This window comes from Terrapene carolina, unplaced genomic scaffold (assembly GCF_002925995.2).
Source record: "Terrapene carolina triunguis isolate 2854851 unplaced genomic scaffold, T_m_triunguis-2.0 Scaffold233, whole genome shotgun sequence".
NCBI lineage: Eukaryota > Metazoa > Chordata > Testudines > Emydidae > Terrapene > Terrapene triunguis.
In genome coordinates, this window is record NW_020664584.1 from 9176132 (window position 1) to 9199917 (window position 23786).

The following is a 23786-nucleotide window of genomic DNA, read 5'->3' on the forward strand; positions in this document are numbered from 1 at the left end:
ACCACTGACATACCGATACGTAACAATAAACATTGTCAGAAATAATGAGTGAGTTTGGGTGCCTCAATTGTTGATGTCCAACTTCAGTCACCTCGAAGGGGCCGGCACAAGATGCTCAGAGGATTTGGGCACCTCAGATTTGAGTGCCCCAACTTCAGAGACCTTGGCTAAGATTTTCCAAGATGACGAATCATTAGTCAGGTCTGAGGTGCCCAAAATTTGAAAATGTGGACCCACACGGCTGCAATGGGAGTTGTGGGTGCTCAGCACCTCTAAAAATCAGGACCCTCTTAGATGTACGTGCCTGATTTTAGGCACCCAGGTCTTAACATTTTGGCTTTAATACCCAAAAGTACCTTCCCGGGGTCTGGGAGGCAGTTCACTTCGTTCAGACGGTCTATTCAGATCATTAGGACTCCCCGCAAAGGTTTCCTTGAAAAGTCTGCAATAGTCCATGTAGCTGAACTGTTTCAAGTAGACAGGAGTCCAAAGCATCCTACAGGTTCAGCAGATTATTTACTTCCCCCAAACACATACAACGTATGTGTTATCTGGGCTGAATCAAGAGATCATAATTGCATTGCTGGCACAGAGCAGTGTTGTATTTCCAAAATACCTGTAAGCTTGCTATTATCTATAATGAAAGCACTATGTTCCAGTACAGCATTATACTTCAGTCAAGTCAAACAAGCACTCAGAAAACAATCATGCTTCCCCTTCCATACTTTCAGAGTGGGCAGCATCTCACAGGGTAAACAGAATGACTCCCAACTCCTTATCACTGCACTTTTGTGCCACGAGGAGTGGATACAGCAGAGGCTGGAGTGCTTTTAATACACCCACTCCCCTCTCAACTTCAAGAACTAAGATGCTTCCAGAGTTTTAGTTTATTCTTCCCTTGGAGTTTGAATGTCATTGCACTGAACTTTCCATTGACATCCTCAATATCGTAATTCTCATCATGGCATAATGGGAAAGAGCTCTCTTCAGCCCTGCAGAATTTACAGGCCTCGTCCTGAGCCTGTAAAATACTTTGTGTGTATTAGGGAGTGAGGCATGTTGTCCTCTAGTGCACAGCCCTACAGAAAAGATAATGGACCTACTACTAGTGTTAGCCAGGGGAGTTCTTTAGCTTAAGTGTTAGAGGCCAATATTTTGGAAGCTGAAAAGACAAGTCTATTGTCTGCAGACATAGTATTGCAATACCACAGCTCCCACTGAAGTCAAGCACCTTTCAGGATTAGGCCCTGCATCTCCCTCCCCCCGCATGAAACAGAAGCTGTCCAGTCAAGAGAAAAATCTCGTTTTCTCAAGTTTGGGGGCAGCAAATCAACCTCTCTCTGGTTACAAGAAGCTGCTCCTCTTGATTAACCAGCACATGCCGGGGGGAGGCCATCCTTGCTAATACTTGAAAAGGTCTTTCACATTTTCAAAACTTAAAAAGTCAAAAAAGTCAAGCTGGATTTTTCATTTCAGTGCATGAGAACCATATTGGTAGGGATGAGAAAAGAACTGTCCAATGCACATAACAGCAATGGGTCAGGCTGGCCTGTTCTGCTCAACGTAAATGTGCCTTTACTGTGCATTTACATACACAAGAAAATTGCAAGATTTCAGTCATTGTCTTTCCTTTTTTAAAAATATGTTTATATTTTATATGTATATATAGGAATTGTTTTGGGGACCAGACAGCTCACTTTCCCAGAAACCCAGGTTACTAAATAAAAGGAGCACTGTAATGTTAAAATAATGCATGTTTTTGGAACATGGCATTTTGATTTCTTTTACATTTTCCTTTCTTGAAGTTATAAACTATCATGTGTCTGATCATAAGAAAACAGTGCAGACAACTCTCCAAGCATGTTACGGTAGTAGTATATTGTTTTGTTTACTGGCCTGCAGTGGTTAATTCCACACTCTCTGCTGGAGTAATCATTGTCCCAGTCGGTATTTCCCGGGGGGTTTGATGCACCAGGTGACCGGGGTCCAACACTGTTTTGAAACTCAGATGAAATATGTGAAAAGTCCTGTGTGGGGAGACAATAAAAGAAGGGAAGAAAAAGTTACACCCATACCAACAGGCAGATAAGCAGAAGTTCTAGTTAATGTTTGCCTATGCATATCCAAATACGCTGCCCAGAAAGTATGGCAGAACCGAGCTAAGACGAGCGTTTAAACATGTGCACAATCTCACTGAAATCAAAAGGACTTGAGCATGTGCTTAAGAACTGAATGGGAGAGTGGAACCATTTCACAATGATCCCTGATACAAGGACAACATTTACTTCACCTCACTGTTTCTCTCCCATGTTTTTAAGGGCCTCTCTCCTAGGGAGAGCTTTGGTAAACAGCTGCAGAATATGCAACGTGATGAAAGCCTTTGCATCAGCATTCTGGTAATGAAAGCCATTTTCCCATCTCAAGTGCGGTTCTCTTCGCAATAATACATTAGCCTGTCCTAATGTACAGTAACAAGGTAAAGAAAATCCACGCAAGCAACATTCTCTCCATCAACTGTCATGGCTGGCAGTTTAACATATTATCTGAAAACCTATCATGATACTGTTTGTGCATGGGTGACCTAATTATCAAATGTTAGGGAACAGATATTAACAATGGAATCAAGGCAGCTACTTGACTGAGAACATGGCTTCTCCCGAAACATTCACTTTTGGTATTTAAGTTGCTAACAAAATATGTGGAATTAAGCTTTAAAAAAATCTGTGTCCAACCTTGCCTGACACCCCATTTTAAACGATCGCCATATGATTGTTGCTTATCCCCACCACGGGGTGAGAGCTATTGCTGACTATACGGTGGCCACCTTTGCTTACATGGGACCACACCATGCCAATACTGAAGTTATTGCTCTGTAAAGAGCGTTTGGGACATCTGGACTATGCAGGATATTGCTCTCTTGGATATGATGGCTTTTAATAGCCTGAGGGAGAATTTTGTTACCAAGGCCCATTTCACATTATACTTTTCTCCACTACTCTATATGCCAAGGTTATCAAATGATCTTTTCTCAAAGTTGGTCCTGAATAGGATGGGCAGAATCATGGAAAAAACCCTGTTCATTAATTATATTATTTGATGAATTTTGTGAAACATATTTAATAAATAAATGATGCAACAAATTATTCAGTCAGGTCCTCTGGCTGGGAGAATAATGGGGTAAAAGATTCATCAAATAAGTTATCTGACAGCTGTGAAATTGATAGAGTAAGCCCTCCACTCTGAATAGTTCATCCAGCTCTAGTTACATGGGAGAATCAGACTCCTAGAAATTAGAGATGGAAAAGATCTCTTAGGTCATCCCGTTCATCCCTAGCCAATGCCAGAGTGTTCCCTTTAGGGCATATGATGTACTTTGCACCATTGCCCATTCATCCAAAAGCTCTCTCTCCTCCTGGTTTATTTTCTTCATATCAGAAACCCATGACTGGCCCCTCTAAATGTGGGCTCACAGGCTGAGTTTGGACATTGCAAAGAATGGTTTGTTCATCTTAAGGTAGGCAGCCTGCATATGAGCACACACTACAGGAACTACTTTGCTGCCATGCAATTCAAGTTAAGCCCGTTTTTTATCCTTTCAGCTCTTCTATCAAGCAAGTGAATTGGGTAATTTTTCCCATTGCTGGGAAGTCACTGGAAAATCAATCATATTCCATGAAATGCTTGATTTTCCCTCTGCATTTTTAAGTTATTTTCTCTTCCCACATGCTAACCTTTGGAAAAAAAAAATCCTACATTCACCTCTATTGTTATCCCAGGAGCTTTCATCCTTTATTTCAGTGCTGTCACACATTCTTTCTTTGCCTGATTATCCAGGGCACTGTGTCAGATGAACAGAAAGCTCCACTCCACCCTGCTAAATTCACCTGAAGCCCAGTAGACAACTAGGGGACAGCTTATCTTACAAGAACTTCTACCCGGTACATCCTTGACTGCTATGGGAGTCTAAAGGCATGTCTACATTGCAGCCGGGTTGTGAATGGCAGATCATGGAGACATACAATGAAAGTCAACAGGATTTATGCTCCTAAGCCGCTTACTCCCTTTTCAAACTCCCACCCTAAAATGTCAGACAAACAACAGAGCTGGGAGGTAACAGAGCCAGCGGCCATCTACAGGAGAGTCTCAGGGCTAGGGGAGTTGACAATGGAATACTCTCTTAGAGTGACATCTTTGCCCAAAGTGCCACATTAGTACTGTCATGACCTGGAAAATCATTATTAGTAATAGGCTCCACCGGTAACACGAGAAACTTAAGCTGAGAGTACAGTCTCTGATGCACAGCAGATCTTGCTTTAAAAATGTGTTCCCTTTTAGACTGGTATTCAGGATCCAGGCCACTCACCTGCTGCCCTGGAGGTGAAGCGTTCATTGGGGGCTGTACCTGTAGTGCCATGGAAGGAGACAAGATGGATTGCTGTGGGACCTGCTGCATGCTGAGTGACTGGTTGAGGAGGGAGCTCTGTGGGTGATGCAAAGACAGCTGCTGATGGAGAGGAGGGCTGATTTGGAAAGAAGGAGGTGGCGAGGCACTGATGCTGGGCAACATGGGTTTGGAACTGAGGGTTCGGGAGAGGCTGGGGTGAGGGTGTCCCCGGTAACTCTGCAGATCTGATGGGGACAGGAATGAGCCTAAGCCAGGATAAGGCGATGAGGCCTGTGGTGGCATCGTATACATGGGCTGTTTTGGTGGTATCATTTTGGAAGGTTGGTTGGGTTGGGCGCTTTTCGTCTCACCCTGATCGGCAGAGCCCTGCAAGAAAACAGAACAGGGGTCAAGTGAAAAAGGAGTTCTTTAAATGAAGAAAACATCATCATCCACCTTTGCCTGTTCCCTCACAGGCACTCGGCCTCCACCTCTCCCACACTGAGGATAGTGCTCATGATTGTTCTGTGTTTGTACAGCACCTGGCGCAATGGGTCCAGGTTCATGACTAGGGCGCCTAGCTGCCATGGTAGTACAAATAATTCATAATAAGATAATAACAACAAGCACAGACACAGTTTTAAACACTATATACACACACACAGTTACCACGTGGCTCACACTCACTCAATTGTGCTCCCCACAGTTTTGTTCCCTAAAATCTTGCAGCAAAAGTCATTTTAGTTTCCCTGATTCTCTTCCCCACCTTATACCCCCAGCCCTCTCAGACCGGCACCATCACCCACTGCTCTCAGCATGTCACTGAATCCTTCCCGTTAAAATCCCTCCATGCTGATTCTCGTCTCCTCTGCAGGATCCACAATACAAAGGGTACGTCTACACTTACCGTAGGGTCCGGCGGCAGGCAATCGATGTTCTGGGATCGATCCCGGAAGTGCTCGCCGTCGACGCCGGTACTCCAGCTCGGCGAGCGGAGTACGCGGCATCGACGGGGGAGCCTTCCTGCCGCGTCTGGACCCGCGGTAAGTTCGGACTAAGGTACTTCGAATTCAGCTACGTTATTAACGTAGCTGAATTTGCGTACCTTAGTCTGAAGTGGGGGGGTAGTGTGGACCAGGCCAAAGATGCACAGGTAACACCTTCCTTTCCTTTGTTTCTCCTCCCATCCACCCAACTCAAGCCAGCAGGCCTGTAAAACCAGACTGGCAGCAATATCCAAAGCCAGGAAAATCAAGCCCTGTACTCAGCAGTGGACTCCGAAGCGACTAGAGCACAAGGAAGGCAAACTCCTCAGAACTGGTGCCTGCCTGCAGTTCACTGTTAGACCCAGAGAGATGGGGGATAGAATCACTTTCTTTTCCAATTAAAAAAAATGTAACATGCTGACTTCTTAATCGTGTGAATTCCTGCAATCCTGACAGGGCTTCATAAAGTACAATGCAGGAATGGCCTCATTTTGGAACAAAGAGGAATACATGGGATATTTTTTGGCTTGGGCAAGCAGGGTTTTTCATGAGGGCTTTATAATGTAACTAACAGTTTCTTCCTGCCAGAGAAAGAGGAAGCACTGCCTAATCTGACTTTCACTCAACACAGAGTTGCCCTTCTGCAGACAGGTGACCTTTGGATTAACTGAAATTAAGAAAATCTCCCTTCCCTCCTCCCCCCTCCCCTGCCCCCATTAACTGCCCACACCCATCTCCCTGTAAAGAGCAGCATATTATAGCAATAACTTCAGTACATTTTGTTCCTTGGAAAAGACTGTTATTCTGTCCCAGCAAATGTGGGTTCTCACTACTTCTCAGGATTGAGCCCAACAGCTGCTTCTGCTGCAGTAACACAAACAGCACTAACATCTCACACCTCAGGCACGCTCCCAGTACCTCTGCCATAACCTCAAGCCTCTCCCGCCCCGCCTCACCCCACCCCAACCACTGCTGCATATAAACCCTTCACAAGCCCTGCTAGTGCTCCACTGCCCTCAGTTGCTAAGTTAACTGCCTTATGTCACTGCCTGTGGTCGGTTCAGGGAAAGATCCTGCTCTAGGCAGACTTAGTGAGAGGCTGTTAGGCCAGGCAGAACTTGAAATCAAAACTGCCCCTCACAAACAGTCACTTTTCAGCTGCTCTGACCCTGACAGTTACGAATGCTGCAGTGTGTGTGTTTGTACAATGGCTTTGTTCTCTTGCTGCCCATCGCATCCTCCACTTTGATCCCGCAGATCAATCAGGATGCTGGATTTGGGACATCACATTATTTTCCATGGTAACTGACTGTGATGCAATTAACTAAGGCTTAATACTTCGGTGCAGGACCAAGGAGGAGAAACTGGGCTGGGAGGGAAAAGGCCCTAATATTCTCACAGACACACAGAGACACACGCATAGGATTCTGCACCGCTGACTGGAGTTTTGCAATTGACTTCAAATGGTGAATGATCAAACCCATAAACACATACACAAAAGTTGGACATGTCCACACCCTCAGTAACTGCAGAAGTCCAGTGGTGGTTCTTACAGGCATGGGAATCTTACATAAGATAAACAATCTAGTCTCAGTATCTGCATGTAACAGGACTGCACTGGCTAGGGCCCTGTACAGGAGTGCTAGAGCCTTGCATAAAGAGTCAGATGAATTACTGCCATCTCCCACTGTCAGATGGATCTTGTTAGCTCCAATCAGGATAGAAATGGGGTTGGAGGGGATCTATGGGGCAGAGGGAACTAGGCTGGGAAAGATGGTTCCTGCAGGGAAACTCTAGCAGCAGCAGCTGTGCTCGAAGAGAAAGCTAGGCTGAAATCTACATTTTCTTAATAATATAGTAATACTAGCATCAGCAGATCTTACAGCACTTTACAAAGGAGGGCAGTATTATTATCCCCATTTTACAGATGGGGAAACAGATGCACAGGGAGGTGAAATGATTTGCCCAAGGTCACCCAGCAGGCCAGTGGCATAACAAGGACTAGAACCCAGGTCTCCTGAGCACAGTCCAGAGCTCTATTCACTAGGCAACACTGCCTTGTGATTTGACTTACCAATAAAACTAAGCCCTAGTAGGAAGGTCAGCTGGGACAATGCAGTGTGTGTAGACTCTATCTGGAGCAGGATTGGGCCCCACCTGCAATATCCCCTTGGACCTCCCTATGCTTACTTGCATACAGCAAGTACTAAGTTTATCTAACTGCAAATACTTATTTACTTCTCTGAAGCAACAGGCAAGTTTCTAAGGCACATACAGACACAGGAAATATTTTTGCCTCTAAATGCTCTCATTTCCACATTTATTTAAATATGAAACTCACCCTTTAAAACTCCTGCTCTCTCTAACCCCACCCCCACACAACAGTGATTATTGCTTTCTTGCTGTATGCACCGAGATACTGCTCCACTGTATTAAAGGCAGCACAAACAGAATTCCAATATCAAAATAGCCAGGCAAGCTCGTACTAAAAACATTCAGAGCGGTTATGAATCTTTTTAAGCACTTAAACCAATGAAAGGGACTTAGATTATTTCCTTTTTGACCTTTTTGCCACAGCTCTTAACCTTCAAGTGTGGCTTGGTTAACTCTGAGGCAAGGTGCCTCAGCGCTTGCTGCACAGCATGACATGTGTAGTTACTCCGCTTGTAATTACATTCCAGTTTAAGCCATGTGGGTTTATTTTTAACATTAAGTATAATTGTGCACAATATTAACGACGGGCTGACATCACTAAGCTCCCAGTCTGACATAGTTTCACTCCAGGGGCTGTCAGCCCATGCAACTTTAACAGTTTTCCATGCCAGGCACCCATGTCATTGAGGGCAGTCCCAATTCTTAAAGGAAAACGTATATTCGGTCCCCTCCCACCACCCCTTCAGCAAGGGCAGAAGCTTAGTTTGGTCCTTCACTGTGATGGCGCCCTCTGCAGGAAAGGGCCAACAGCCACACCTAGTTCCATTGCCATGCAGTGGATAGTCACATACTACTGCAATTGGGAGAGAGGGGGAGAGAAGTCAGTCTGATGTCCTATATTTAAGATTCTCTCTCTGTGGTTTCACAAGTGGGTTGGGCCTCTCCCTGGCTGACTGTTGCTAGTCAAGGAAAGACATTTATTGGTGATTTGTCTCTACGCCTGCCATTTTCTACAGGAGGTTGATGAGGATGTTCCGTTTCCATGGACCTTGTCGGCTGAAGCCACGTGCAGCATCTGAGACACATTGATGGGCCACGTAGCTGAGCCATGTCTCCTTCAGAGTTCTGGCTGGCTGAGTGATGTGCATGTGTGATGTCAGCCTGCGAGGGCCATAGACAGCACAGAAATCTGCCTCTGCTTCTTCTAGAGTGCTAGCCAAAGTAGAGATGCACTACCATGGTCCAGGAGGGGAGACAGCACTGATAACTACCACTGAGGGTAGGCAGTCCCCGGCCAGCAAGGAACTAGCAATGGAAGACACTTAAAAGGCAGCATTCAGAGTATGAGATTTGGATGTTTAGCCAAACTGTTGAGATCTTTCCCATCAATCCATCCCCATTTCTTGTTCCTCCCACCCAGGTCTCCTCCCCTTCCCATGTCAACCTGATTCCCGTCCTGCTACTATCCTCCTTCAGCGTGGGGACACTTACCTCTAGGTAGTCTCAGCCACCCTAACCCTTGGTTAGGCCCTGCTCATTGGGTCCCTCTTGTCCCTCACACGCCCAGTGGCTACTTTCCCCCAGTTCTGTCCTTCCCCACGCCCTTTGCTAACATTTCCCAAACACCACCGAGTCTCTGCAGTCTGTCTCCCTGAGTCCAGGCTGTGCACAGCATCACTCAATCAACTCTCCTTCTGACCTGGGACACCTCAGAGCCCATGTGACTCAATGACAGTCGACCTGAGACCCAACCCCGCAGAGATGGCCAGAGCAGCTGAGAACCCACAATGACTTCATGTCAGAAAGTGCATAGGGATGTAAAGGGGATAGGATACCTGGGTACAGCAAAGAGAATGAAATTTACCGTATAAAACCATGAAGGTATAAAGGAGGCATGAGGAACACCCAAGCAGCAGAAGGAGATGAGCCAAGATTTCAGAAGCATGATACTAATGTCCTGGGACCAGTGCTTAATTTGTAACAAAAGAGGTTCCCGGGCTCAAGCAATTTTTTTACTTTCATAACTGAAGCCGCAAGGACAAAGGGGCTGGGGCTCTGAACTGCCAAGCCCAGAAGTGCCAGGGCTCTGAACTGCCAAGCCGAGAGGTGCCAGGGCTCAGCCCCTGGCACAAATTAAGCACCGCCTGGGACCTCACTGTGAGTGACATTCATACACTTCCAGAATTGAAAGTGGCGGATCCATTCTCTCTCCATCCTTTTTCCTCTGAATTGGATTAATCCTCTATAGCAGAGGAGGTTGTTTTTATTTTTTTACTATTGCTGTTGCCATGTGTTATTTACCCAGCTCACAGCTGTTATGGCACTAATTGGCTATTTATTTCTTCATTGTTTGGGATGGTACACTGTCCCATTTTGTAGGAATTCATTCACATTTGCTTTTAACCTTTTCTCCTAACCTGGCATGGGGAAACAGCACCCTTCTCACCTTCTTAAATGCACTGCAGACTTCTGTTTCCATTTAGAAGGTCTGTCTGAACTGCAGACCTATCCATTAGATTACACCAAAGTAAACTCTCCCTGCCACTGCGCTGTGTACAAACCCAAATGGAAGAGAAGAGTAAGCACAGAGGAGCGGGGAGGAGAGATTAGCACAATTCCAATGACAAAGTACAGGCACTTTCCCCTATAATAATGGTCTAGAGAATCTGCTGCCTGCATATAACTCCCTTCCTCCCAGATCCAGCCCTGTTCAATGGGCAAGAAGAGCTGCAGGACAAAGAGAATCTATGTTGTTTCTATGGAACCTACCACTGTGGTATCTGAGCTCCTGTCACGTCCCATATTGTGCACTGACCTGGTAAGTCACAACCCAGAAATAACACTACCTGGCGGTGGCGGGAGGGTTGATCCTCTGCCCCCGCCCTCCACTTCCACTGATGTTGCCTCTAACTCCACTCAACTAGCATCTGGAACTGCACCCCAAGTCTACTACGGCACCCAGGCCACATCAAGAGAGAGGAGGGGAGGCACTGGGTGCTTCCGGGCATCGAGGCCAACAGGTGCTACTTGAGGACTAAGCTGGATAGGCCAAGGGGCATCATGGGGGGAGTTCTGGTGCAGGAAGAAGCCGACTGCCCTCCATACCATGGGAGACCACCCCAGATCAGGAGCTGTAGGGGGAGTGAGGTGGGCAGAAGGCAACCTCCGCACCCGAGTGATGCAGAGAGAGAAATGGGGAAGATAGGTTGGAAGGAAAGGAACGAAAGACAGGGCTGGCTGGGGGAGGGGGAAGAGAAATGGGAATTAAGGGGGACCTGGAGGGTGGTCTGGAGAGGACAGACTCAGGGGAGGGGAAACTAAAACCTTCTCTGCCCAGGGAGCCAATATAAACAACCACCTCAGAACCCTGTAACACTATCAGATGGCTGCAGATGGCTGTGCTGCTCCTTCAGAGCTCTCCCCATGACAGTATGAACCTGTGCCCTCCAGAAGGAGTTGCTATTGCTCCCTCACACAGCCAGAGTCTCCTCCCCGCTAGTCCGGATGTGCCCAGTGTGCTTTCACTGACACCAGTGTGAATTCACAGTAACACCACCAAGGCCAATGGAGTGACTAGGTATTTACACTGCTCAGGGCGCTCGACTCACAGCCGGAGCCACCAGCAGGGCTGAACCCACAGCTCAGTGAATGTGGCTCTTGTCCGGCTACTGAGCCCAGCTCCAGGACAGCTTAGGGCTCACCTGGCCACCCCAGCCTTTTCCAGGAGTCATGAGCATCACTCTCTGCAGTGCTCATGGCCCCTCTTGATTCAGGGGGCAGGAGAAAGAGCCTGGGATATGAGAAGGTAGCCCACTGGGAGGCGGACAAAGTCAGCAGACATGTTCCCTCCTCCCCATGGGCAGAGATGCCCACTGACTGCCGTGGCACCTGCCGATAAGGACACAGATGGTAAACAGCAAGCGGATCAGTGCTGAGCCAGGAGTGGAAATTGGGGAATACACTCACATCCGCAGGTCGTGTCTAGGAACCTTTACAGATCAGTTCCTTTCTCCTCTCTCAGGAATTAAATCCAGCAGAAGGTTCTTCCTTCCTCTTACTTTGGAAGGCAAACAGTGTCCTGACCAATGGCCACGGGCGCTCAGACAGATGTGCTGAGGAGGGTGTACGGCTCACACTACCATTCCAGGATACACTGGCAAGTGAGGGGGGCACTGGGCTTGGGCGTTACTTCTGTCCTGCACACTCCCATGTAAAGCCATGAATTAACATACTGAGAGTCCCCTAAGCTGAAATGCGTAAGAAAGTCTCCTGTTGTGGGCATGGAAGGGACAAAACCTCCAAAGAGTTATAAAACCACTGGAGCAGATCCTCAGGTGGTGTAAATGCATGGACATTGCTGCCCCACTTTATACCAGCTGAGGATCTGGCCCATTGTCTTTAGTGTCTTTTGCAAAATGCCTGTATATTGCAAATCCTTTTGCTCGTCAGTCTATCACCTGGATGCCAATTGCAAGTGTGGTGTAAAGAATCCAAGCACCATGCTCTGGAATGGTGTAAGTGAGCAACAGAACCAGGTAATGGAATTCAAATAACATCTCACCTTTGAGCGATGGTAACATAGTGCAGACAATTCAGCCCCCCTCTGATGGGGGCCGGGGGGGGGGGGGGGGGAGAACCAAGACAAAACGGAAACCTATCTAAAGCTGCAAATCAGTTATTACTCAGTGTGGTTACAGAGCAATCCAACTGCAGTGAGGGATCATGGCAGCCCTGCCTTCAAACACTGCAACGTGCCATAATAAATGAGATCTTATTTTGGTGTGTTAAGGAAAAAAAATTGGCACCCACACTGCATTGTGTACGCTCAAGTCGTGCTGCAGAGCATTTCATTTAGCTCCTCCAGAAGGTATTTAACACTGATATTAGTTTTGATAGCACGGTTACAGTGTATTTCTTATAAACTTGCTCCTCCCCAGAGATTTCCATGAGTTCCAGCTAATTCGTCATTGCCACATCCATAGAGACTCATGTATGAAACACATTGTCTGTTACCTTGGAAACCAAGCTGGCCCTGTAGGCTGCCAGAGCCTTTAGATACTCCTTCTTCGCGGCTTCTGTTTTCCTCTTATATGCCTGAAAGGACCAAACAATGAATAATAATTAATAATGCAAAACCGGGTGCTGTCTGGCTTTGCTACATCTCACCCTCTGCAGATCGCCCGTGTCTCCACTGGGCTGTGTTGCTTTGTTACAAGGAACAGGGATGGGGCCTTAAAATACAGTGTGCAGGAAAAGCAGGTTTCTCATTGAGGTGCCTGCCGGGGGGGGGGGGGGGGGGAGAGGAGAAATTTGACCCAAATAAACCCCTAGATCTGAACACCTTCAAATTTTGGGGAAGTGTGTGTGTGGGGATGGATCTGAACCTTGCTAGGTATTTGTACGTGCTCCTTGCCATGGTATCTGAGAGAGTGGGTTAGGGGTGGTAAAGATAGCCTCTCTCTCATGGTTCAGAGAGGTCTGTGTTCCTGGTGCATGCCAAAGGAGGACAGCCCTGTTAATGGAGCAAATCTACTACAAAAAACAGAATCCCAACAGGGTTCTATGCTACCCATCTGCCCTAGCCAGAGACCTGTTTCAGAGAGAGGTGCCTTTTCAATCACCCTTTGATTCACGGCCATCAGGGCTGTCAAGCTGTGGCAATCTGAATGAGTGAGATTTTGTCTATTTCATTGAAATACATGGGGAAAGTCTTCATGGTAGGAGTAAGTGTCATGGAGTCAGTGGGAGGAGGTCTGCTCTGGATGACACTGGTGTGAAATCAATGGAGTCATTCCATACTGTTACCCCGTGTGTGAATGAGAACAGAATCTGAAAAATTAATTCAGTATAAGGAAGCCTCCCAACATTGCAAATTCCAAATGTTAAAAAATCATGAGTTAGGCCCCCCAAAATCATGAGATTGGTTTAAAAATCACAATTTCAGAAATCCTAAATTTTGGGTTCTTTTTCTTTGCCTTCTACTTTTGAGTCTTTAAGGCTCATGTTTTCAAGCTTTCCTCTGCAACCTTGAGGGCTAGAAACTTAATTTTCCTTTTCAAATGAATGCTGAGATTCTCCATAAATTGAGGCTTTGAGAAAAACACTACGTATTGTGAGAATCAGCATCACTAAATGGAGCTTGCCAGACTTTAACAACTGTTGATAACTAGTCTCTCTCTACCATAAGAATAATTGTTTTACTCTAGCTGTATTGTGCTGGGCTAATTTTCAGCTCAGAATGACACTCATGAAACCTTAGTACAGTGGTTCTCAAACTTTTGTACTGGTGACCCCTTTCATGTAGCAAGTCTCTGAGTGCCACCCCCCCTTTTAAATTAAAAACACTTTTTATATATTTAACACCATTATAAATTCTGGAGGCAAAGCAGGGTTTGGGGTGGAGGCTGACAGCTCGCGACCCCCCCATGTAGTATCCTTGTGACCCCCTGAGGGGTCCTGACCCCCAGTTTGAGAACCCCTGCCTTAGTATGAAGTCAATAGGTTGCAAGGAGCATAAGTCTGAGGAGAATCTGGTGTGCTGTTTGTAGAACTGACACAGAAATACAGCCCTATCTCATGCAGGCCAATTCCCCAGTGGCCCCCAAGGACCAAACTGGAACCAGCTAAAATTATCAAGTGAGAAAAATATTTTCAAATGAAAGAAAAATGTGGGCCAGGGAGGAAAGTACTGAAATAAAATACCTACTAACCTCCTGCATGAAACCCAAATCCCTCATCGAACAAGTCAAAGTTAATTTCAGTTAGAACAGATTTGAATGCATTTAACTCTGCTTTCAAAACAACAACAACTTTACAACAGTAAATATGCTGATGTCCAGAGGAGATTTTCAGTTGTTTTTCGTCACGTGTTTCCATCGTGGCATCGCGTATTATAGTCAAGTAATGTAAATGACCAAGGACTCTCTTGTGAGCCCAGCTGCATGCCTGCCAGGGGGCAAGGAGCTATAAGGAGCCCCCTTTCTTCCCTTTGTGGGCTATGTGCACCCGAAGATCTGTGCAAAGGGATGGCAGCCCCTGCTGGGCTGCTATGCCCTTCCCGGCTTAGATGGACAGGGATTTGGCAGAGCTCCACCCCCATGCTCCCAATAAGTTGGCCAGTGCAGCTGAGTCAGCCTGGAAGGGAGATTAAGCTGTTCAAGGTCCAGTCACAATCTGGTCCCTGCGCTGCCCCTTACTCCGGCTGGATTGGAAGATAACCATCCAGTTACAAATGAGTATTTTATTACAGTCAAATGCAAAAGAGTAAATAACGTTTTTACCATTGAGTTCATACACATTTCTGCACACCCTGAAGGCGGCTGCCTAGCATGTCCCGTTGTGTCATGTCTGTCCACTCCCTGATCTTTTTTGTCTTACTATGCCTGGTCTCTCGGCCTTGATAGCTGTTGCAGTCCCGCAGTATTACCACACTGGGCAGAGAGAGCTCAAATAACTGGCCTCAGTATAGGGTGACCAGACAGCAAGTATGAAAAATCGGGACGGGGGTGGGGGGGTAATAGGACCCTATATAAGAAAAAGACCCCAAACTCGGGACTGTCCTTATAAAATCGGGACATCTGGTCACCCTACCCCAGTAGTACCAGAAAGGCGAAAAAGAGGTTTTGTATCATGCTTTTTCTTTCCTTAGGATTGTAATTTACAAACCATACTTGCTCTAGGTTGAATGCATAGTCTAAGAATGGGATCATTTCTCTTTACACTTCTGAAAAGGATCAATCTGGGAGACATTGGGCCTGGTCCTGAAGTCCTTGCACACGCAAAACCTCCAGTAAAGTGAATAGAATTGAGAAGGTGTTCCAGCCCACAGACATTCATGTGCACTGAGCATATTTAGCAGCCCCACAGATCTAAAGATCACGCAGGAGTCAATATGGTTTCCCAGGATGAAATTTCTGGCTTTTCACTTACAAAACATGAAATATGATATAAAAATTATGCTAAAAGACCATTCAAATGGCAAAGTCAAGCCCTCTAAAGTGAGAAATGGAGAATCAAGGTTGCCCATGCAATCTTAATTTCCCCCTTAGTAAGGATGTATTATGATACAATCTTTAGTTACACGACATTTGTTCTACATGGTCCCTGCCTCGTTCAGTTCACTGAGTGGATGGTGCAAGAACAGAATTAGAAAGGATGCTTTTTTGTGGTTAAGGCACTGATGGAACCCAGGAGAGCTGGGCATTCTTCACAGACTTCCTGTGTGATGTCTGGCATACATATATAGGAACCCAATTAAGAATACAGAGGCATAGTTAATTCGGACATTTCCTAATTTTTGAGTGCTAGAGTTTGCAGCCTTTATTTGCTTTTAACGTATTTTTTGTTGTGTAATATACATCATATACACTGCCTATATGCTATATAGTATCAGGCAACCTTAATAGTAGGTGGTGCTGCCAGCCTCACCTATATATGCACGTACATATATACATTGCACACACACTGATGTGTGTATGTTTGGGTGTGCACGCATGTGTCTAAAACAGTGTCAGGAAAGACGGTTCCAGTTGGAACACATTATTTTTTATTCATGCTGCAGACACGTATTGCTTCAACTCAGATTCACTAACAAAGGATCTGAGTGCAAGATTGGAAGGCAGACATTTTAAAGATCATCTCGCGTGTAAAAGCTGAAAATTGGATGAAAGCTAATCAGAAGTGATTTCAGTGCTGAAATTGTTTCTTCCAAAATGTGCAGAAAAACGCTCATCTGGTCCCAGTGCATGAAGGATGCCATCCTCTTCACAGGGGCTTTTCAATCCCATGTCCTCTTCATTGATTTGTATAAAGAAATATGTAATACTGAGGAATTTGCTTTTAATGCATGCTCTCAAATGCAATATCAGATGCCGGTATAACAATGAAATATCCATCGCCCTCTCTCAAGTCAGTACATAACAGTGATCATATCTGATGGTGATTAATCAAAAACATATTTATTTTCTTCTTATGCTGCTGTAAAATACCTAGGACGGGATTTTCTTGTTTTTGGTAGCACATAAACTAAAAGTGCTCTTGACTCAAACGCTGCATGGAAGTTCATTCAGTGACAGTGGATACTATTGTCATGGCACACACGGAGAAGCAGCAATTTAGTGCTTGGGAGAGTGGGGAAGGGAGGGGAATTGAGAGTTTTTAACTTAACAAACAAAAAGAAACAAATAACTAATAAGCAACGTGCTTATCACCCCAGTCACTTTGCTTGTGTGTTATAGCCCTTTCCCACCCCCTTCATCTGCCTTTGTCTTTTTAGATTGTAAGCAATTTGAGGCAGGAACTGCGTCTTCTCTTGTATTTGAAAGTGCTAGTAACTTGTGGTTGCTGCAGCAATCTATTACATGATAATTGAACAAAGAGACCTCATATTAAGAAGCAGTAATAACAGAAGGGAACTTTGTCACAGGATAATGGTCTCCTGCTGCTGCACTACATTTACGACCCTACTCTACGCTGATGTTGCAATGTAATACTGGGGCATGTAGTATGTGGTGCACTATTTAAGTGGCTGTCAACAAGGTTGTGGTTCCTAAATGGAAGAACTGCTTTATGGTTAAGCGTGGAACCAACTTGACATCAAACTATTCCTCCTCAGGCCTACAGAAGCCCCTCAAGAGATTTTTTTTGTTTTAAAAATAAACAGGCAATTTCTCCTTTTGACACATTTACCGTGGTGACACTTGAAATGGTCATTTCCAGGGAGAAGTTGCACTTCTGAGCTACTCATCCTCTTCCTGAAGGTGGCATGTTAGAGGGGAGCCCCACCGACATTTCGTCTCCTTAATCGATGGTGAAGTGCGCTGAACTCTTAAGGAAACACGAGGCATCCGGAAGCTCAGCGCTGCGAGACTGCAGCAAGTCGCAGATTAATATATTCTGAGAGCCTTCCCGGGGTCTGCGCTCTTTCTGAAGCATCCTCCTCCAAGTCCTTCTCACACAGCAGCCATGTGGCTTGCCCTTCACATAGGGGAGGTGGGGAGACTTCTTGGCATGTGCTACTTGGGAAGTTGTTGCCAAGTCCTGGAATCTGAGATCTCTTAGATCCACTAGGGGTGAGTAACATTAGGGGAAGGTGATTCTGGAAACACTCAGCAGGAAACTATCTGAAGTAGCTTTCAAAGGCCTGTGTGTATGTGTGTGTGGGTTTAGCCACGTGATCCTCAAGACAAAATGTCACCATGTCCGAACACGCTGACCAACAATTGTCTTGACACTCTGAGCTGCTCTACGCTGACCGTTAAACCATATTCAGCATGACGTTAACACAACTGGTGGCAACATTGTTTAGGTCACAGCCCAGACCTGGCTTCCTGTGGTGAAATCCTGGCTTCACTGAAGTCAATGGCAAAACTCCCATTCAGTGGGGCCAGGAATTTACCCATTGAGCCATGGGAGTCTTGTGGCTAAAAACACTGCATGACACTTTGAAAATGTAGGCCTTAAGTGTAAACAGCAGATCCTAGCGGAGCCGCTTAAAACCCCTCTGTGTTAAAGGAGCTTTGAAGCAGTGTTTATGACCTTTTAAAGTTTTCATTTAAATATTGACAGAACCATGCTACTTTCTAATTAAATCACATTTTCTCCCAGGGATTTTAATTTCAAAGTCATTTATCAGATTTAAAGATGCTCCAAATATTTTACATGTGTTCCTTGATAATCTGCCATGCCTGCTGATTTATTTTGCTTATTCGTAAGCAGAATTCATTAGTCATTAAGGGAGGGGGTGGAGGATGGCGGGGGGGGGGAAGCAAATACAGTTAGTGATTATGAAAAAAAATATCAGAGCTGTAAGAAGCATATGTTGGAGTCGTAATCCTGACACCTCTGTGTCTCAGCAAAGCAGCTAGTAATTGTACCATAATGAAATGTTCTTGTTTGATAACCAGTTAATTAGAGAAGACAATTATTCCAAACCCTGCTGACGCCCGCGGAACTGCTCTGTGTTGCGCACACACAGAATGACAGGAGTAGCAGTATCAAGAAACTGTCCATTCCAGCCCTGTTGTTTGAAAAGAAGCTGTTTTGTAAAGTGGGGTGGGGGGTGAAAAGGAACCCAGAACTACCACAGAAACATTCGCCTCATCCATCCAGGAGCTGGGATTGATTTTACAATGACAATTACCACCCAACTGACTGATTGTCTTTGCCCAGAAAGTCTAGTTTTTTGGTGAAATCTGGAGGGTTTTTTTGTTTTGTTTTAAATACCAAATATGTATCAGTTACTTTCCAACAAGGTGCAGTTCAGTATTACTGTTATTTCTGACTGCAAATTTGGTGCACTTCATAATGAAGAGGATCAAACTGCTCTCCCTTTGCACCCCCACCACATAATTCTATATGGCCCATCCTGCCCCAGGCCATATGACCCAATAATGACCAGCCTTCCCCCATCACCTCCCCACTCTGAATGTGACTGTATCGCTATATAAAGCCATAGAGACCATTACCAGCATTGCCACCAACCCAGACTGACCATGGTCCTCATTGGGAAGTATAACTCCATATGAACTATCCTACCACACTATAACCATATACAGCCTGCAGCTGTGCATCCTGGCTGGGCAATATCCTCCATATGGCCCTACCATCCTCACTGCCCAGTGGCAGTTCCATATGGACCATCCTATGCAGGCCATTTGGGGCTGCAGGCACTGGTCCTCTCTGCTCTGTACTCCTGATGGCTCTCTCCCCACTCAGGCCTTCGCCACCGTCAACCCCAAGGTCTCCCAGGTGGACAACTCCTCCGACTTCCTGGGCAACATCCTCCACAGCCCCAGGGGCAATGTATTCTAATAACAATGCCATGAATAGTAGATAAGGAGTACATGCCATACCAAGTAGAAGCAGCCTTAAGTGACATGGAGCAAGAAAACTTGCTGGTTTGTATCAACACAGAAAAGCACTGCAGCCCTTACGGTGTGGAAGAAGTTTGTTTTTTCTCCTCAGATACTGTTGCAAGACAATGCCAGGTCTGGAAAGCCCCAGCCTTGTTCTGTTGTTTGCCTCTGGGGGGCACTTACATGTGCAGGTGTAATATCTTGCAGACAGAACTGCCGGCCTGAGGGTTCACTGTGGGAGAGCAGCCTCCAAATTACATAGTACGGTTGAGATACTGCAGTGTTAATAAAGTAAAAAGTGCCCATGCTGGTGATAACAAGTACTGTGGGTTGGCTGAAGAGGGCACTCCTGGTATAAACCCAGGGAATGTTATTTTCATTGGCCTGTGCTCTGTTTCATGCCAGTGGTGACAAATCAAAAGATTTTTATATTTTGGAGCAGTTTATCACGATGTAATTAAAATAAAAGCCAAGGTGAAATCACAGCTAGGAGGCTTTAAAGACAGAGCAAGCTTATAATGTGGGTTTGGAGCTGTCCCCGTAGGAGGTGAGTGTGCAGCCCCTGACTCGTTCTTTGAGCCTAGTGTTAACGGTGGTTCAAACGATTAGAACTACTGTGGACTTGGGAATATGTTGCTGAGTAGAGACCTTAGAAACAGAAAGCACGGGAAGACGGGGATATGATGCCAATGAAATGTAAGCTAATGGAGGAAGAAAAAGAACAGTGGTGCAAGGTAAGCCTGGCTTGACATGAATGACTGGACATGGATGGTGTGGTCACGGTGTGTGTGCGTGCATGCAACTGCAGTCACTCACTGGGAAAATACCCACTCCATGGCCTGGAGGAATGGCGTATCCCAGTGCAGTGAGGATGGGTCCACAGGCTAGGGAGGCTGGTGACCAGAACGCATGGTACCAGCTAAGTAACTCGCACACAGGGTGGAGTGGGAAAAACGGTTCTCATGGGCCTGTCCTCTCTTTCCCCTCCTCCCTCAGCTGAGGAGGAAGCAGCTGTTTTGGGTAAGGAGTGGGAGGAAGACAGCACCCAACCTAAGGTATCCTGGGAGAATCTCAAGGATGTAACAAGCACCCACTAGATTTCTGTCTTGGCTCTCTGAGGAGAAGAGCTCAGACTCTTGGGGCTATGTTAAGAGAAGCTCAAGCCTTCCTTTTTTCACCATACAGCACTGCTAGATCACTTTACCTCTCCAGGGAACTTCACTCATTCTGTTCTCAGGGAGAAACATTCCGCTTCCCCCAGCCCGTATTCCCCTCAGGGCACGAAGAACTGTGCAAAAGCCTTGGATGGCACTCACAAGGCCTTGCTGTCTGCTTCCAGTTAGTTGTACCAGTCTAGCATCACCCTGTCGCTAGAAATAGCCAGGTCATTTCACTGTCGCCTATTACCTCCCCACTGAATTACCACGGTTCATCATTGCCAGCTCTCTGTATAAACACTATTACTGGTCAATATTATGGCCAGGTTGCCTGACAACACTGTGCTGTATATTGTTCCCAACAAGTCTAGGCTTCACTGTGGCTGAAATGTAATATAAGTTTACAACAGGCCTCAGACTCTCTTATATCCTGCAGGTGATATATGCAGTACCCTGTCAGTAAGTGATGTATCTGGTCCAATGAGCAGATGTCTCTGATTAGATGGGTGATCTATTATTTTCTGCTGAGCAAGTAATTTTTTCCTTGGGTGATTTATCCATTTAGTATAAACTCTGTTCCACTCCCCATGCAGTGTATTTATATGGGAATGTCGCACAAGAATTTTGCCAGGGGTACTGTATATTGCTACTTAGCATACTGAACGTGTCCATTTCTGAGTGTAATGTAGCCACAATGAGCTATATTCTGCTCTCAGATTCGTGCAATCCCACTGAATCCCAAGCCTCAAAAATGCACTCAAAACTGCTGGTGAGTTTAACCTGATTTTGCATGAAAGCTCTGTGAAATGGTGAATTTCACCTGTTTTATGATGTAAAGCCCAGGGTCACTTGAAAGCATTGTTCATGAATCTTGTGCTGATCCTGGTCTGAGTTTCAAGTTTTTAATGAAACCCCAAACCAGCAACTTTCAGATGTTCAATGGTTTCATAATGCAACTTCCATAAGCCTCCAGTATTTATCCACATGAAAATTTAACTGTGATGCTTGCAGACCAAGTGCCAGCTCATGCCAAGTCTCCTGGGCCTCACTGAACACTGACAAATGCATAGCTGGAAACCAGTCTGGATTGCCTGTGTGTTCGTATTGTTAAAATAGATATTAGAGTTACAAGAATGCGTTTAGACTTTATGAAATGATTGTAGGATGCTGCATGCATTAATCTTACGTATATCATCTGTATCCCATCTTATAAGGTAATGTTTAAGTGTTTGCTCTGTATCTATTAACATGTTTGCTAAGACTGTAAATCCCCACAGTTGGGAAGAAGCATTACCAAGTGTGAAATGCTAGTTTACCACAAGAAGTGTTATCTCCTCCCCAGCAAAAGGCCTGGAGAGACCAGACAAGCCATTGTGAAGCACCAATGGATAAAATACTTTGTTGGTTGCTTCTGCCTGTCTGCACGGGGGGGGGGAGGAGGAGGAAGGAGGAGAGAGGGTCCATATAATTATGTCGCTCAGGGGTGTGGAGTGTAGACCTTGCCAAAGCCTCCTATTGACTTCAATGGGAATTAGATCAAGCACCTTGAGAAATTACGCTAAAAACCTATAGCAGAGAGATAATTTTCTATTAGATTCTATAGGATGACGCAAAACACCTATGGAAAAGTGACTCTGTGACTTTTAAAAGTTTTAACTTGAGTAAAATATTACTCTGTTTTAACTTAGGTCCGTTTTACTCTATCTAAAACTGAGAAAAGCTAACCAAAGGGAAAGATGATTGCTTCTACATTAAGATAAATACAGTATTTTTATATTAAGACAATGTTTATGTAACTCTAAAACCAGGGAGACATGATTCATAGTTACATGAAAGTGCTTGGTTCTGTTTATTCAAGAATTTGTTTTTATGCTAATGCTCCTTTTTAAGTGGTAGCTGATAATACATGGCAAATAATTAAGTGAAAATAAAAAAAAAAGGTGATTAAATAATGAATGTAAACTGTATTTGTGATGTCAAGTACTCCGTAATTTAACTACCACTAACAATCGGTAAATCCAGAAGTTAGACCTATATATATTATTAAGCCCCTTGTCTCCCCAAATACAGAAGTCAAACTACGCCCTCATCCCATCACAGTTTGAATGCTGGGGGGAAGGGAATAAAAATCCCTGTTAAGGAGAAATTGTATCCCTATGCTGCCTGAACTCTGAGGGGTGAAGTTTTGAAGCATAAGCAAAGGGTCCCCAGCTGTTTAGCATGGGTTAGCCCTAAAGGACATATAAAGCTGGCATGTTATAGCAGCGACCCTCATCTTTTGGAACTTAAGACTGTAACTCGTGTGTGTGTGTTTACCTGCTTTAACCTTGTAAATAACTCTTTCATTTCTTTTTCTTAGTTAATAAACCTTTAGTTTATTATAGGATTGCTTACAAGTGTTCGCTTTGGTGAGAGATCTAGGATGCACTTGACCTGGAGTAAGTGACTGGTTCTTAGGGACTGGGAGTAACCTGAATATTGTTGTGATTTTTGGTGTAAGGGACCATCTATCACCAAGGCAAGCCTGCCTGGGTAGCAAGATAGACCGGAGTGCCCAAGGGGACTGTCTGTGGCTCCATGCTGAGGCTGTTGTGGTGCTTGATTTGTTCACACTTGATACTTGGTTAATGAAATCTAAGTATACAACACACAACCAGTTGGGGGTTTGTGCCCTGTTTCTTGAGGTGGGCATTCAGAGCCATGGGCCACTCCAGAGACCTTGACAGCAGTGACCAAGGAAATCTGTGGTTTTCTGTTCTATGCAGGTGTCTAGGCGCTCCCATCAACATGTTAGCTAAGAGCCGTTTGGGTCTTTCCCCTGAGGTAGGATAGGGCTTTGGGGAGTGAGACACAGGGAATGTGATCAGGGAATTGAGGATGGGAGGCAAGGGAACGGGGGCGGGGGAAAGAGGAGGCCACATAATTCATGTAACTTTTCAATATGCAGCAGAACCCCTTCTGGACATCTCAGCCAAACAAAATCTCCCAGCCCTTGGCGATTCAGCCACTGTCACCCGGAGTCAAGCAGGGGCTGCTTATGTACAAGCGACAAGCAGGAGGTAATGATGATACCCTGGGGTCTTCGCCCTGGTTCCTCCTGCTGGAGATGAATAGAGTAGCACTGAACTAAGGCTAACTCCTGTCTTGATTTATACCTGTGCTATCCACTGACTTCAGGGAGGTTGCACTGGTCAGGGCAGAGTTTACCGACAGTGCTGAACATGACATTTTTCTAAAGGGGAAAACCTGG

At 45.4% G+C, this 23786-nt stretch overlaps 1 protein-coding gene across 4 annotated transcripts in view; it reads right to left on the reverse strand.

Annotated features, from left to right (window-relative positions):
• Positions 1–23786, reverse strand: part of TOX2 (TOX high mobility group box family member 2) — a 264503-nt gene that overhangs the window by 7914 nt on the left and 232803 nt on the right. For 3 of the 4 annotated variants that reach the window (XM_024194567.2, XM_024194564.2, XM_024194566.3), the window contains 3 exons: positions 12538–12618; positions 4364–4771; positions 1897–2027 (listed from right to left, as the gene is read on the reverse strand). In XM_024194567.2, coding sequence (XP_024050335.1) covers positions 1897–2027; positions 4364–4771; positions 12538–12618 — 620 coding nt within the window. The remainder of the gene's footprint in view (positions 1–1896; positions 2028–4363; positions 4772–12537; positions 12619–23786) is intronic. The other variant, XM_024194565.2, reaches the window with a different exon arrangement.